Source organism: Thalassophryne amazonica, chromosome 5 (genome assembly GCF_902500255.1).
Source record: "Thalassophryne amazonica chromosome 5, fThaAma1.1, whole genome shotgun sequence".
Lineage (NCBI taxonomy): Eukaryota > Metazoa > Chordata > Actinopteri > Batrachoidiformes > Batrachoididae > Thalassophryne > Thalassophryne amazonica.
Genome location: NC_047107.1, coordinates 119,935,304 through 119,948,950, shown reverse-complemented (window position 1 = coordinate 119,948,950; position 13,647 = coordinate 119,935,304). Strand labels below are relative to the sequence as shown.

General features: G+C 42.8%; 1 protein-coding gene across 1 annotated transcript in view; it reads left to right on the top strand.

The window, feature by feature from the left end:
• Positions 1 to 13,647, top strand: part of fras1 (Fraser extracellular matrix complex subunit 1) — a 786,018-nt gene that overhangs the window by 762,225 nt on the left and 10,146 nt on the right. Inside the window, exons 60-66 of the mRNA XM_034171199.1 lie at positions 3,580 to 3,780; positions 3,909 to 4,096; positions 5,545 to 5,820; positions 7,077 to 7,309; positions 8,695 to 8,855; positions 11,825 to 12,039; positions 12,214 to 12,364. Of these exons, the coding sequence (XP_034027090.1) occupies positions 3,580 to 3,780; positions 3,909 to 4,096; positions 5,545 to 5,820; positions 7,077 to 7,309; positions 8,695 to 8,855; positions 11,825 to 12,039; positions 12,214 to 12,364 (1,425 nt within the window). The remainder of the gene's footprint in view (positions 1 to 3,579; positions 3,781 to 3,908; positions 4,097 to 5,544; positions 5,821 to 7,076; positions 7,310 to 8,694; positions 8,856 to 11,824; positions 12,040 to 12,213; positions 12,365 to 13,647) is intronic.

The window sequence follows — 13,647 nt, the reverse complement described above, 5'->3', positions numbered from 1 at the left end:
AAGACTAAGAGACAAGCTTTCAAATGAATTAAAGCTCTGTCTGGGTTTTTGATTAATTAATAAGCTGGAATGGAAGATTGCTGCTAATCCTCCGCCCCGGCCCGTGCTACGAGCATTCTGACAGTTAGTGTGACTCGGGGGTGTTGACTCATTTAAACTAACATATTCATCCTGCTGTAACCAGGTTTCTGTTAGGCAGAATAAATCAATATGTTGATCAATTATTATATCATTTACCAACAGGGACTTAGAAGAGAGAGACCTAATGTTTAATAGACCACATTTAACTGTTTTAGTCTGTGGTGCAGTTGAAGGTGCTATATTATTTTTCTTTTTGAATTTTTATGCTTAAATAGATTTTTGCTGGTTATTGGTAGTCTGGGAGCAGGCACCGTCTCTACGGGGATGGGGTAATGAGGGGATGGCAGGGGGAGAGAAGCTGCAGAGAGGTGTGTAAGACTACAACTCTGCTTCCTGGTCCCAACCCTGGATAGTCACGGTTTGGAGGATTTAAGAAAATTGGCCAGATTTCTAGAAATGAGAGCTGCTCCATCCAAAGTGGGATGGATGCCGTCTCTCCTAACAAGACCAGGTTTTCCCCAGAAGCTTTGCCAATTATCTATGAAGCCCACCTCATTTTTTGGACACCACTCAGACAGCCAGCAATTCAAGGAGAACATGTGGCTAAACATGTCACTCCCGGTCCGATTGGGGAGGGGCCCAGAGAAAACTACAGAGTCCGACATTGTTTTTGCAAAGTTACACACCGATTTAATGTTAATTTTAGTGACCTCCGATTGGCGTAACCGGGTGTCATTACTGCTGACGTGAATTACAATCTTACCAAATTTACGCTTAGCCTTAGCCAGCAGTTTCAAATTTCCTTCAATGTCGCCTGCTCTGGCCCCCGAAAGACAATTGACTATGGTTGCTGGTGTCGCTAACTTCACATTTCTCAAAACAGAGTCGCCAATAACCAGAGTTTGATCCTCGGCGGGTGTGTCGTCGAGTGGGGAAAAACGGTTAGAGATGTGAACGGGTTGGCGGTGTACACGGGGCTTCTGTTTAGGGCTACGCTTCCTCCTCACAGTCACCCAGTCAGCCTGCTTTCCCGGCTGCTCGAGATCTGCCAGGGGGGAACTAACGGCGGCTAAGCTACCTTGGTCCGCACCGACTACAGGGGCCTGGCTAGCTGTAGAATTTTCCACGGTGCGGAGCCGAGTCTCCAATTCCCCCAGCCTGGCCTCCAAAGCTACGAATAAGCTACACTTATTACAAGTACCGTTACTGCTAAAGGAGGCCGAGGAATAACTAAACATTTCACACCCAGAGCAGAAAAGTGCGGGAGAGACAGGAGAAGCCGCCATGCTAAATCGGCTAAGAGCTAGTAGCTACGGTAACCTAGCGGATTCCTAAAAACACGCAAAGTGAATAATGTGTAAATAATTTAGAGGTGATTCAGCAGAAGGAGTGCTTTAGTTAAGGCACGTAAAGATTACACTGGGAAACAAATCGTAATCTAGATAACTAGATCAATCTAACTGCGCAGATTAAACAGCTAACAGATACAGAAAAACACCGCTGTGCTCCGGAACAGGAAGTGATACAATACCACAGTGAGAGCCAACCATCAGTAGAGGCAAGCAAGAGAACAACAACAACAAAATGGTGCAACATTTTTATTTTTATCTTATTTTACATACAGTCCCAACTTTTTCTGAATTGTGGTTGTTTCTGTTGCATTTCTGAAATTGTCTCTCCTCATCAGTCACGTTTTGTGCTTAAACACTGCATTAAGCTCAAGATTGAACAAATAAATACCTTTGGAAAATAACAGCTGTTAAAGTTCAGAGTTCTCACCTGCTTTTTGTGATCTGTGCGTCTGAACATTGTTTTTTTTTTTTTTTTGTGGCTCAGTTCATTCATATATTCTCATTTTTTAAATATGTTTTTAAAGATATCTGACCGTTTATTTCATCTCATGATCTCATAAATTCAGCATACGACGCGCACATGGTGTGAACAGGATGGTAACGGCAGAATCACACCTTTAGAGAAAATTCAGAGAGAAGTAAAGGCAGCTTCACGTTTTTGTTTTGTTAACATGTGCACTCGGGTTAAAATCCTCTCTCTGCTCCGCGCTCGCTGCACACTGAACGTGTCGCGCCTGCATTCAGGAATCTCCCTCAACCACCCCCCCTCCCTTGCAGTCTGCAGCCTGTTAACTCCGCGCGCGCACACACAGGCACAGACACAGACACACACACTGACAGCTCCGCATTTTCGATGGCTTTTGAAGAAGACGGCACTGTTTTAGTCGGCCTTCAGCCTCCTTGTTATTGTCCCGCCTTAAGACGAGAGCGAGGCTGCAGCACAGTGACGTCAGATTCGGAGTCGTTTTATGCTTTGTGGATAAAATAAATAATTCACGGTAATCGCGAATATGAAAAATAATCGCGATTGACGAATATTGTAATAATTGTGACAGCCCTACCCATGGCACCCCTGACGATCGATCACGGCACCCTAGGGTGCCGCGGCACCCCGATTGAGAATCACTAATCGAAGGCATGCACTCTTCCCCTTTACACACTGAAATTCCTCCAGATTATGCATTTCAATCTTTCTTTGAGGAGAATTGCTTTTAAACATTTAAAAAATTTCTCATGCATCTTTTCACAAACTGTAGATTTCCTACCCATCTTTGTTCCTCAGAAACTCATCCTTTTGTGGATACTGCTTTGGTAACAAGTCACGATGATAATCAACAGTTGTCATCACCTGCTTTTTCGGTACCACCCCTGCCCATTCTTCATGTAATGGAGGGTTGCATCGGCAAACTTGTGCCAAATTAACGTGCAGATACACCTCAGATCTGATGTGGTGCCCCCAAGTGTAACAAGGAAGAACCTGAAGGGACTTAAATTTCTATAAATATTAGCAGATCATCTGGTGCTCAGTGTTAGCAGAATTGGCCAGTATTCTAACATCAGTCTATCCACTGTCACAAGACAGCCACAAAGCCTTGAGAGAACTGTCCTTTACACCTATGGTCAGTTTACAGTCTATTTTCTAATCTGCTTGTCTTTTAGCTGTTGCCGTACACTGGACTATCTGATGAAAATATCTCTTAAACTTCCCCTATTTTTACTTCATTCTGGGAGAGGGTGCACTCAAGAAAATTTGTAAATTCATGATACTAACACTGCTACAGCTGAGAAATATCCTGTGCTGATTCGTCAGCTGTGTGCTTGTGTCAGTCCTCCTTGCTTATTTCTAATTGTTTAATGTTAATTAAATCACAATGATGAAGAAAACAGTCAAAAACAAGAAGTCCAGTTGCTTTCAACAAACATTTGTTTACCTAAAAGTGCAACATAAGGACACGTACCTCTGGACGGGGACAGAACATCAGACTCCTGATCATCCTCCTACATTAGTTGGTGAATGTTGGCATTTTGAAGATGTTTTGTATGATGTAAACACATCAGTCCTGTGCAGATCAGTGTGAATGTTGAATTGCATGTAATTTGCCACCAGAGGGCAGCACTGTGACCTGTTCTCTTTCTATCTCTCCAGCTCCCACCATCGAGTTCGAGCAGGCATCATATCAGGTCCGAGAACCCCCAGGTCCAGATGGTATTGAGGTGCTGAACATTAAGGTGATCCGACGGGGTGATCTGGACCGGACCTCTAAAATCCGCTGCAGCACCCGAGATGGCTCCGCCCAATCTGGCATCGACTACAACCCCAAGAGCCGAGTCCTTAAATTTACTCCTGGTCAGCACAGAAATCTCTCATGGCACTGACCTAAGAAAAAGTTACTGTGATGTCTGAAAACTGTGAGATTTCCTGGGATTAGAACCTTTAACTGTGACTCAAACGCCTGTCCCTGCTTCACTCTGTAGGGATGGAGCACATCTTGTTCAAGGTAGAGATTCTGTCCAATGAGGACAGGGAGTGGCACGAGTCCTTCTCATTGGTCCTAGGCCCAGATGACCCTGTGGAGGCAGTCCTTGGGGAGCTTACTATGGCAACAGTGACCATTCTGGACCAAGAAGCTGCAGGCAGCCTTATCCTTCCAGCTCCACCCATTGTAAGAACTGCTTATGTTCAAATTGTTGGTCCAGATTTAACCACAGTGTCATTCATGGCAGATAGTGTGCACAGGAACTGGACTTCTTGTTGGTCTTCAGCAAGCTTTGCCACTCATCCAAGTGACATCTTCAGCTGTTGCTACAGAGTAAGCATGTGGATATCCAGACACCTGGAAGACTGAGAACCTTCATCTGATGAGACTGATGAGAGCCATAGAATTTCAGTGTGATTGCAAAAATGGTTACTTACAGTCAGTGGTGGGCACAGCTAACCAAAAAGTTAGCTTCTATGACCATTAATCAGCTAACTGAAAAGTTATCTTTTATAATGCTAAACCGATAAACCACCAAAAAATTTATCGGAAGCTACAGCTAACTGCTAACCGATAACTTTCAGTATTCTCTCCTGTACAGTCTCAGCTACTAACGAGCCAATTTTAAGTTTAAACACTGCCAATGCTTCTGATAGAATCAAAGGCGATCACAAACTCAAACACAGCCAATGAGGCAGCGTGTCTGTCTTTGTGTGCCCTGCCCATTGCTGTAAGGAAGCGTCATTTACCTTGCCAGCATACAATGGTCCAGCCGTGAGGCAGACGTACTGAAAAGGAAAAGGAAGGAAAGCAGGTTTAATTTATGGTTTTGATATATAAACCAAATTAATCCGGATAGAATAACTACATTAATGTCAAGTCTTAAAATGTACAAAATGAAAATATAACACATACCTGTTAATTTTAAAATAATGCACTAATTCTTAAGATTTGAACATTAACACACAGATGCCCAAAGGGATTATGAGTAAAATGAGCCTCCACTCATACTGATTGGTTGACTAATTCATTCTATGTTAAAACCAACATAAGTGAATGTAATGTGTGTGTTGGTGTTTACAAATAAATGTGCTTTTGTAAAATATGTAATGAAAACATTTGTTAAAAAAAAGCCATTTGCAAAACCGAAAAGTCTGTTAAGTTGTTTCAGGTTGACAACCATGTGATATAACCGGGGGCCAGTAGATGGCAGTGTTCTATGCATTTTGACTCCCGGTTATATCACACGGTTGTCGACCTGACAACACTGGGGGGTCCCCATTGTTGAGGACTCCAGTGTCTGGAGAAGGCCAAGGACATGACAACGTCTCACCTGACTGAGGAAGATAGATGGTTACTTTCAAGAAGTGGGGATGGACCAGTTATCTGACTGAGTGGTTGCCTTCCACAACTCAAGGCAGTTCCATAGTGTGGTGATGCGTAGCACTTGTGCATGCTCCCTGACCTTCTGATTCAAATATGGCACATTTTTGGAGAGGTGTCACTGTAGCATATCAAAAGTTTATTTTTTTGTGGAAAAATAATAAAATGTTTTCATAATCACTGCCCACTGAGCTGCTCTGGGACACTGTGGAATGAAGTTATAGCAATAAACAACTCTTCCTTCTCTCCAGGTGGTCTCACTGTCTGACTACGATCACGTCCAGGAGGTCACCAAAGAAGGCAGTAAGAAGTCTCTCTCTCCAGGTTACCCCCTCGTGTGTGTCACCCCCTGCAACCCCCACTACCCCAAGTATTCGGTGATGAAGGAGCGTTGCGAGGAAGCAGGCATCAACCGGACCCAGGTTCACTTCTCCTGGGAAGTGGCAGCACCCACCGACACTAGTGGTGCCCGTTCCCCCTTTGAAACGGTCACGGATACCACCCCATATACCAGTGTTAACCACATGGTGCGTTCAAACCCTGAACTGCTGTCAGTGTTGGTGTTTGCATTTTAGCATTAGGGATGAGTGAGTCAACACTTTTAATCAAATCAGATCCAATCAGGTTTCAAACTTAATGCCAAGTCTGTAACAGATGAATCATCCTACAAACTAAAATCATGCCTCTGTGATGCTTTCACACACTTGTTATTGGATGCACTCATGAAAGTGTTACTTTTAATATTCTTTGTTGTCATATTCTACAACAAACCTTTGAAATAAGATAAAGGAAACAGAGCTCATTCCAAGGCATTCTCTTTAAAAACTAAATTTAAATACAAGCAAAAGCTTCAATCACTGTCATTAATAAGATATACAAAAAACTAGAGCGCGAAAGATATGGAATTTTGGAAGACCAAGTACCAATATTAGGGAGTAAAAAAATTTATCAGCTGATATCTGCTGATATATACATTAAAAATGGCAATGATTCAAAACATTTTATTATCAAACCCTTATGGTAAAGAAATGTAATTGAGGCATGTTGTTTTAAAGTTTAAACATTAACTTCCTTATAAATAAGAAAGTGACTGCCAATCCAACTGAAAGCAACATGACAACAATGTGACCAGTGTTGTCATGTTGCCTTCACTCGGAATGTTAGTCATTGTGTCATATCACTCAGTGTTTGCATAAAATAAACTTCTCATCTATTATGGCTCCACCTACCTGGTGGCATAGCGACCACATGTCGTTTGTCATTGTAAAACACCCACTTTTATTTAAAATGAATGGCAGCTGGTCACTTTGCCTTTGCCTCTTGTAGTTAATGTGTCCAAGGGGTGATGGGGTCCCAGCTATGCTTGACAGCATTTGCATGGATTGCCCTCTACTGGACAAACTATATAATGCACCATTTCCAACAGGCAGTGTTTTTCTGCACTGTTTATTTAGTAAAATAAAAGTTTTGATATCAGTAGTTAACGCCAATACCGATATTTGAATTATCAGCCAACTGGGATGTCAGACAAGCTCTAAAAACCTAATCTGATTGCTGTCAGTTAAGTTAAAACTGGGGGGGGGGGGGTCAACAAGAGCTACAAAAATATAAAATGTCAATAAAAGTATTAAATTTAATAATGTACAATAGGTGTAAAACCACAAAAATAATTACTTGCTTGCCTTATTATGTTCAGATAAATTTGAGTTTAACAGAAACTAAAATGCGATTTAAAAAATCATGAACCATTAACTCATTCGTCTTCCATTCCCACCTCCCTCAGGTCTTGGACAGTATTTATTTCAGCCGTCGCTTCCACGTGCGTTGTGTGGCGCAGGCCAGGGATAAGGCGGGCCACCTTGGGACGCCACTGAGGAGCAACATTGCCACCATCGGCACGGAGGGCTCAATCTGTCACACCCCTGTGACCACAGGAACAGCTAGGGGCTTCCAGGCTCAGTCCTTTATTGCCACACTCAAATACCTGGACGTCAAGCACAAGGAGCACCCCAACCGGTTAGGGCGGGGCCAAGTTGGCTTTTTAGTTAATTTTATTGCTTTGAGTTGGACTAGTGATGCATTTTTAACATGATATAGATCATTTCTATTTGTTTATAAAGCCACCAGTAGCATTAGATACATTTCAAAAGGCCCCTTCACACGTAGTGCAAAGTTTGGACGACGTTTGCACAAATACAGCGAAACAGCGCGAAACAGTTCGAATTTGCGCACCGTGAAACATCGCACCGACGGGCAGGCGTGCACGATCCCGGTGTGAGAGCTTGTGCATGCTACAATGCCTTTCGAACAGGAACAGTGCGAGGTGCACCACACCGCGCTGCTTATGTGGAATAGAGCCTTCCAAAAGCTGATTACCAGTCAGCAACTTTACCACTGAGCTACGTAGCTGTTCTTTGAAAGCTGCAGGAATCTGCCTCATATCAGGAAGGACATGGAAGTATTACAAAAAAAAATAAATTAAATTACACACCATATAAAAACACCACATTTATCAAGCGAGCAATACAGATATGATCCGTCTGTTCCTCTGGTGATGACCCATGGTCACAGACATACAGTCATGAAATGACATGAATAAGAAGCAGTGTGCTCTGATCATGTCCACATCTACTGGTTCTGTGCGTCCAGTGCTCTGCCCGACACACGTGTCTTGTGCATGGTGCACCACAGCACTGACACCACGTCATGCGGAAAACAGAGCTCACGTGGGTGACGTGACGGTCAGATCGCCCACTGTGTGTTCTAATCTGACGGTCTGTTTCAACCTGTCGGCCTGTCAATGTCCGCTTTGTACACGCGCTCGCTCGCTATGCTTGTCACCACAGCGATATATGTGTTTTAATTATGTCCACATAAGTACAGCAATCAGACCCCCACGCACACACCCCCACGTGTCAGTGTGTTTGCAAAGTCGCACTCGTGGGGGCACTTAGACTAATTTCACAGCTGTCATGTGAAGAGTGCGTCTGGCCACACATTGTCTAAGTGCCATGCGAGCAGTGTTAGATGCTCGTGTGTGTCACCTGGAATTTGGCCAACACCTGCTGTGAGAGGGTGCAATGGGTTCTCACAGTGCACACTCTGTGTTTCAGCCACTAGTGTGCGCAAATTGTTGTAGCAACAGGTGTACGAGGCATTAGAGGCAGCTAAGATTCCACACATTTTGCTTAAAATTCCTGCTTTGTGTGCATGTTGGCCAAACTTTGCACTATGTCTGAAGGGGCCCTAACCTTTTGTCCACTGTAAAATACTGTGTTTTGTTGATGTTTTTAAAGTTTCTTAAATGGACTTTTGCATTTTTATACTGTGCGCAGCTTCAGGGATTTGGATTTTCATGTTTTGTGGTGAATGTCTCCTTTGCTCTGGGTGCCACTTGTTAGGATCCATATCTCAGTTCAGATCCCACATCAGGACGGCATGCTCCCACTGGTATCCACCATGCCCCTGCACAACCTGCATTTCTTGCTGTCAGAATCCATCTATAGGCAGCAACATGTCTGTTCCAATCTGGTGACCCTCAAAGACCTGCAGGGTCTCTCTGGTCAGTCGCACATTGTCATACAAACACACAACTGACCCGATGCGTGTCCTACAAAATGTAAATCCAACCCACATCCCAGGCGAGGATAGCTTTTATTTAACTCATCACATCTGGGTATCTGGCAACCTGACTGACGTGGCCAGAGGTCAGTGTGATGGTGGGTGGGGGTCAGTACGATGGAGGGGAGAGGGCGGTCAGTGAAATAACAGGGTGTCAGCAAGATAGCTTGGTGGTGGGGGGGCATCAGTGAGATGGTCTGTGAGGGGAGAGGATGGCCAGGGATCAGGGAGATGGCAGGCATTACCAAAATGATGGGGTTGTGGATGGCCAGTAAGATGGCGGGGGGGGGGTCAGTGAAATGGTGGGGGTCAGTGAGATGGCGGGGGGGGATCAGCGAGATGGTTGAAATCAACGGGATGGCAGGGGGATCAGTGAGTTGGTGGGGGTTTATGTAGTAGATAATTCATCCAGAAATGGCCCTTCAGTGTACTTGTCATGCTGTTGTCATATTTCTGAATCATTTTTTGTTTATGTAGGACTTATTCACCATGGATTTAGCATTAGCTTATCAGCTATTTGATTGTGTACATTGACCATGTAAGCATAAACACACGCTGAGGGAAATAAAAACAAATTTATGTTAGAACTGATATAATGCCAAAACGAATCATCGTGTGAAGCTGATAAAGTGGACTGAACGTAGCAGCAAACAGGTTACAGTAGCATGTAGCGGTAGTGCCGCTGAATTTGTGCTTGAATATACTGATATTTTCCCCCCTAACTATGACTACTGTAACCAGTGATGAGCACACTTCCGATAATCCGACAACCGATAATGATCAAAGATAATGTTTTCATTATCGGATTATCTTTTCAGATAACTTTGAAAACCATTATTGGACTAATTATCTTCCGATAAATTTTTGTCCGATAATTTTTAGACCATTAACGTGGTAAACAAAGCTGAACAGCTACAAACTCTTATAAAAATTGAAATCAGTTGAGCACCTACCTTTTAAATGTTTTGTAGCAGATGTGTAGTTCTACCTTCTGCAAACAGAGAAGAGCTGCTTCTAGAAGAAACTGCTCTATCCTCTGCAGGCAAAGGAAAACTGGTAAAAAAAAAACCTCATTTCTTTTAACCCCATACTGATACAATGGCAATATCACCCAAGTCATCCAGAGGCATACATTTTTAACTTATGGTTAAAATTTTAACCAAACTAATTTCGGACAAGTCATTTAAATGAATATCACGTCTGAAGTTTTATAAAGTAAAAATATCAGATATATGTTTTAGTTTTAAAGTAATGCGCTAATTTTTAAGGTTTTAGTGTGCACATGCTGTGTTCAGGTGCATTATGGGATAATCTCAGTACATTCACAACATGAAAAATGCATTTGAGACACTGTGATCAGGCTCCACGGACAACAGCATTAAACTCTAGTGCCTAAAACTCTTGTAAATATATTCTCTGGGTTTATAGGCGTTATTGTGTTTGCATTTATTAAATTCCACGCATCTTAAACATAGCAGAGTAGCAGACACAGATTATCTGGAATTTTGTTTTGGCAAGTCTCTACTGCCATCTACTGGCCAGTAGTGTTCATGGCAGTATTCAAACTGAAGCTGGGCTGATATTTTCAATCACTGTACTCGGTCAAACTGTACCACAGAACCACACAGTGTAAAAGTTCAGAGCGCACGATTTATGTTCTCACACACATTGTACATTCAAAAACCACGTCGGACTCATGTTTCCAGAAGCAAAACGTAAACAGAAGCTTTTTTCAAATTTAATTTACAAAAACTCTCGATGGGAGACATCAAAGTTAAAAAAAAAAATAAAAATTACAAGACAGGTCTGCGGTGTTTGCACAGGCACAGTGCGAGAGGTGGTCGTGAGATGTTAAACGCAGCTTGTTACTCCATGTATACTAAACGATGCAGGACGCGCGATTAACCTGAAACTTGGTGCAAAAATAAGATGAAAAAGGGCCAAAACGTGCACTGGCACCAGTAGATCATGGCAGTGTTCTGTTTATTTTGACACCGGTTCTATCAGGCGGTTATCTAATTACAACTTGGTTTTTTTTTTTTGGTTTTTTTTTGAAAATGCCTTTTTTTTGGCTTATTTTACAAAGGCACATTTATCTGTAAACACCAATACATGACACACCTCACATTAACATGTTGGTTTACATAACCAATCAGTGTTAGCGGAGGCACATTTTACCCAGAATGCCATCTGTCTGTGTTTGTTACAAACTTCAGAATTAGTGCATTATTCAACATTAACTTTGCACAAATGACAGAATTGACATTAATGGAGTTATTCTATCAGTATTCATTTTATTTACACCAAACCCTAAGTCACCATTACTTTATTTTCCAAGACCTCGGCTTGATGGCAGCATTGTGATTGAGTAGAGAGTTGAGCTTTGTGGTTCCTCTCAGCTGCATTTGTGCTGGAAGCCATTGTAGTAAATTGGACCTTCCAGCAGGGGGAAGGACACGCAGAAAGAAGTGCTGACTCAGTGTTTGGGTCTGTGGTTGCCTTTAATGCTTTCAGAAGTGATCATGGTGTTAAAACTCACAATCAGCTTGTTAGTAGTTGCAAGTGTACCGGAGACAATACTGGAATCTATCAGTTATCTGTAACTTCCAATACATTTTTGGATGGTTTATCGTTTTAACTTTATCAAAGATAACTTTTCAGTTATCTGATTATCTGTTATCAAAGTTCATTTTTTGGTTATCTGTGCCCACCACTGACTGTAACACATGCGGGCTGTTTTGGAATATTAGCAAACACATTGTAAACAAGCAGTGTACGAAGTGTAGTGTAACTTATTAGAGCAGACTTTTCAGTGGTTTGTTGGGGTAAGTTGAAAATTCCTTTGACAAGTGTGTCCAGACATTTTCTTTAACTTGCAGTAATCCAAATTATGGCACAATGTTCCCACAGAGACGGGTTTCCTTGATGACTTATCCTATGACAGTATCTCTCTGGGACCGGGTTACGATCGCCCCTACCAGTTCAACCCCAGCATCCGTGAGGCCAAAAGTATCCAACTCTACAAGCACCTCAACCTGAAGAGCTGCATCTGGACATTTGACGCCTACTATGACATGACTGAGCTCATTGATGTCTGCGGAGGTTCTGTTACCGCTGACTTCCAGGTGCCTGGAAACTGTACAAACCTAAGTAAAACCTAAAGAGGTTAACAATAAAACTACCCAACAAAACTCAAAGAGGACAGATAGTTTGTATCATTTTTCAACCTGGTGTTACATGTGAAATTGCTTAGTGTGTATAGTTTTAACAAACAGGAATATGCCCTGTTGCCTTCCCAGGTGCGAGACTCGGCACAGTCTTTCCTGACAGTGCAGGTTCCTCTCCATGTGTCCTACATCTACGTCACAGCGCCCAGAGGCTGGGCCTCTTTGGAGCATCACACCGAAATGGAGTTCTCCTTCTTCTATGACACTGTGCTCTGGAGGACAGGTCAGGACTGAAACCTTATGCGTGATCCACTACATAGACAGTCAGTGAAAACCGTCTCATCTGGACAGCGTTGGACACACATCCTAATTACAGTTAGACGCAATCCGACCACCAGGAGCACTGGGTTGCTACAGTTTGGCACCCGGGGACCAACTCCAGGTGTGGATATGTAGCCTTGGTCAGGGGCAGAGAAAGGAGCAGACCCAAAATAAACATGTTTTTGATTGTGGGAGGAAACTGGAGTGTCCGGAGGAAACCCACGCACACACTGGGAGAACATGCAAACTCCACACAGAAAGAGCAGGGAGCGATCCCATGACCTTCTTGCTGTGAGGCACCAGTGCTAACCACTAAGCCACCGTGCTGCACTTGTTTCAGTGGGCTCAACACTGCACAGGAATTAGGGAGGGGACACTTCGCCCTCAACTCCTGTTGTTTTTGAGCGATTCTTTCCATGTTTGGATCCAGACGTGCACTGAGCTTACAGCAAGGGGACCGCGAGACTGTTTTTAAACAGGCTGCATTCACGACTGCACGACATGCAGGCACAGCTGCATTCCCTTTACTCGCTGTATTATAATTAATGTAGTTAATTCAGTTAATTAGTCTGTGCGGATCAGCTATGATCTGTTATAGTGATGGGATGAACAACACTGGTGCGTCAACACTGTGCCGAGCACACAAGAGTGAAACCCCGTATCGGTGCGCATATCGCTTTAAGAAAAAATCACGTGACCGATACAGGAACTGTGTTGTTCGGCTGTGCCGCGCCAAATTGTGTTTATAAGGAAACAAACTGTATTGACATGTTGCGGATTTGTTGGATGGAGTTTTGCTGGTGGAGTTTTTCTTGCCCTCACCTTGCTCCACTGACTTCATGGCACGTTCAAAGACGTTTCCCCAGTCTGGAATAATTTTGATCTTTTGACGCCAAATAAGATAAATCTTTTTCTCCTTTGGGCATTGTTTACTGTTATTTTTCCAATTAGATATGTTTGTACTCCTTTACAATACTGGAAGAATAACCAGAAAACATATACACACCTTTATCAACTTGCACTGAAATTTTTATGCTCACCATCTTCATCTGTACCCTGTGAAAGAGTTTTTTCTAAGGCAGGGGAACTGGTGTGTAAGAGGAGAAATCGCCTTGGAGCAAAGACACTTCAGAAACGTTTGTTCTTCAATAAAATGCATAAATGAATCTATTTTCAGTCTTTTATTTCGTATGCTTTAACACTTAAGTTAACAAATTTCCATACACAAGTTACAAATTTTAACTC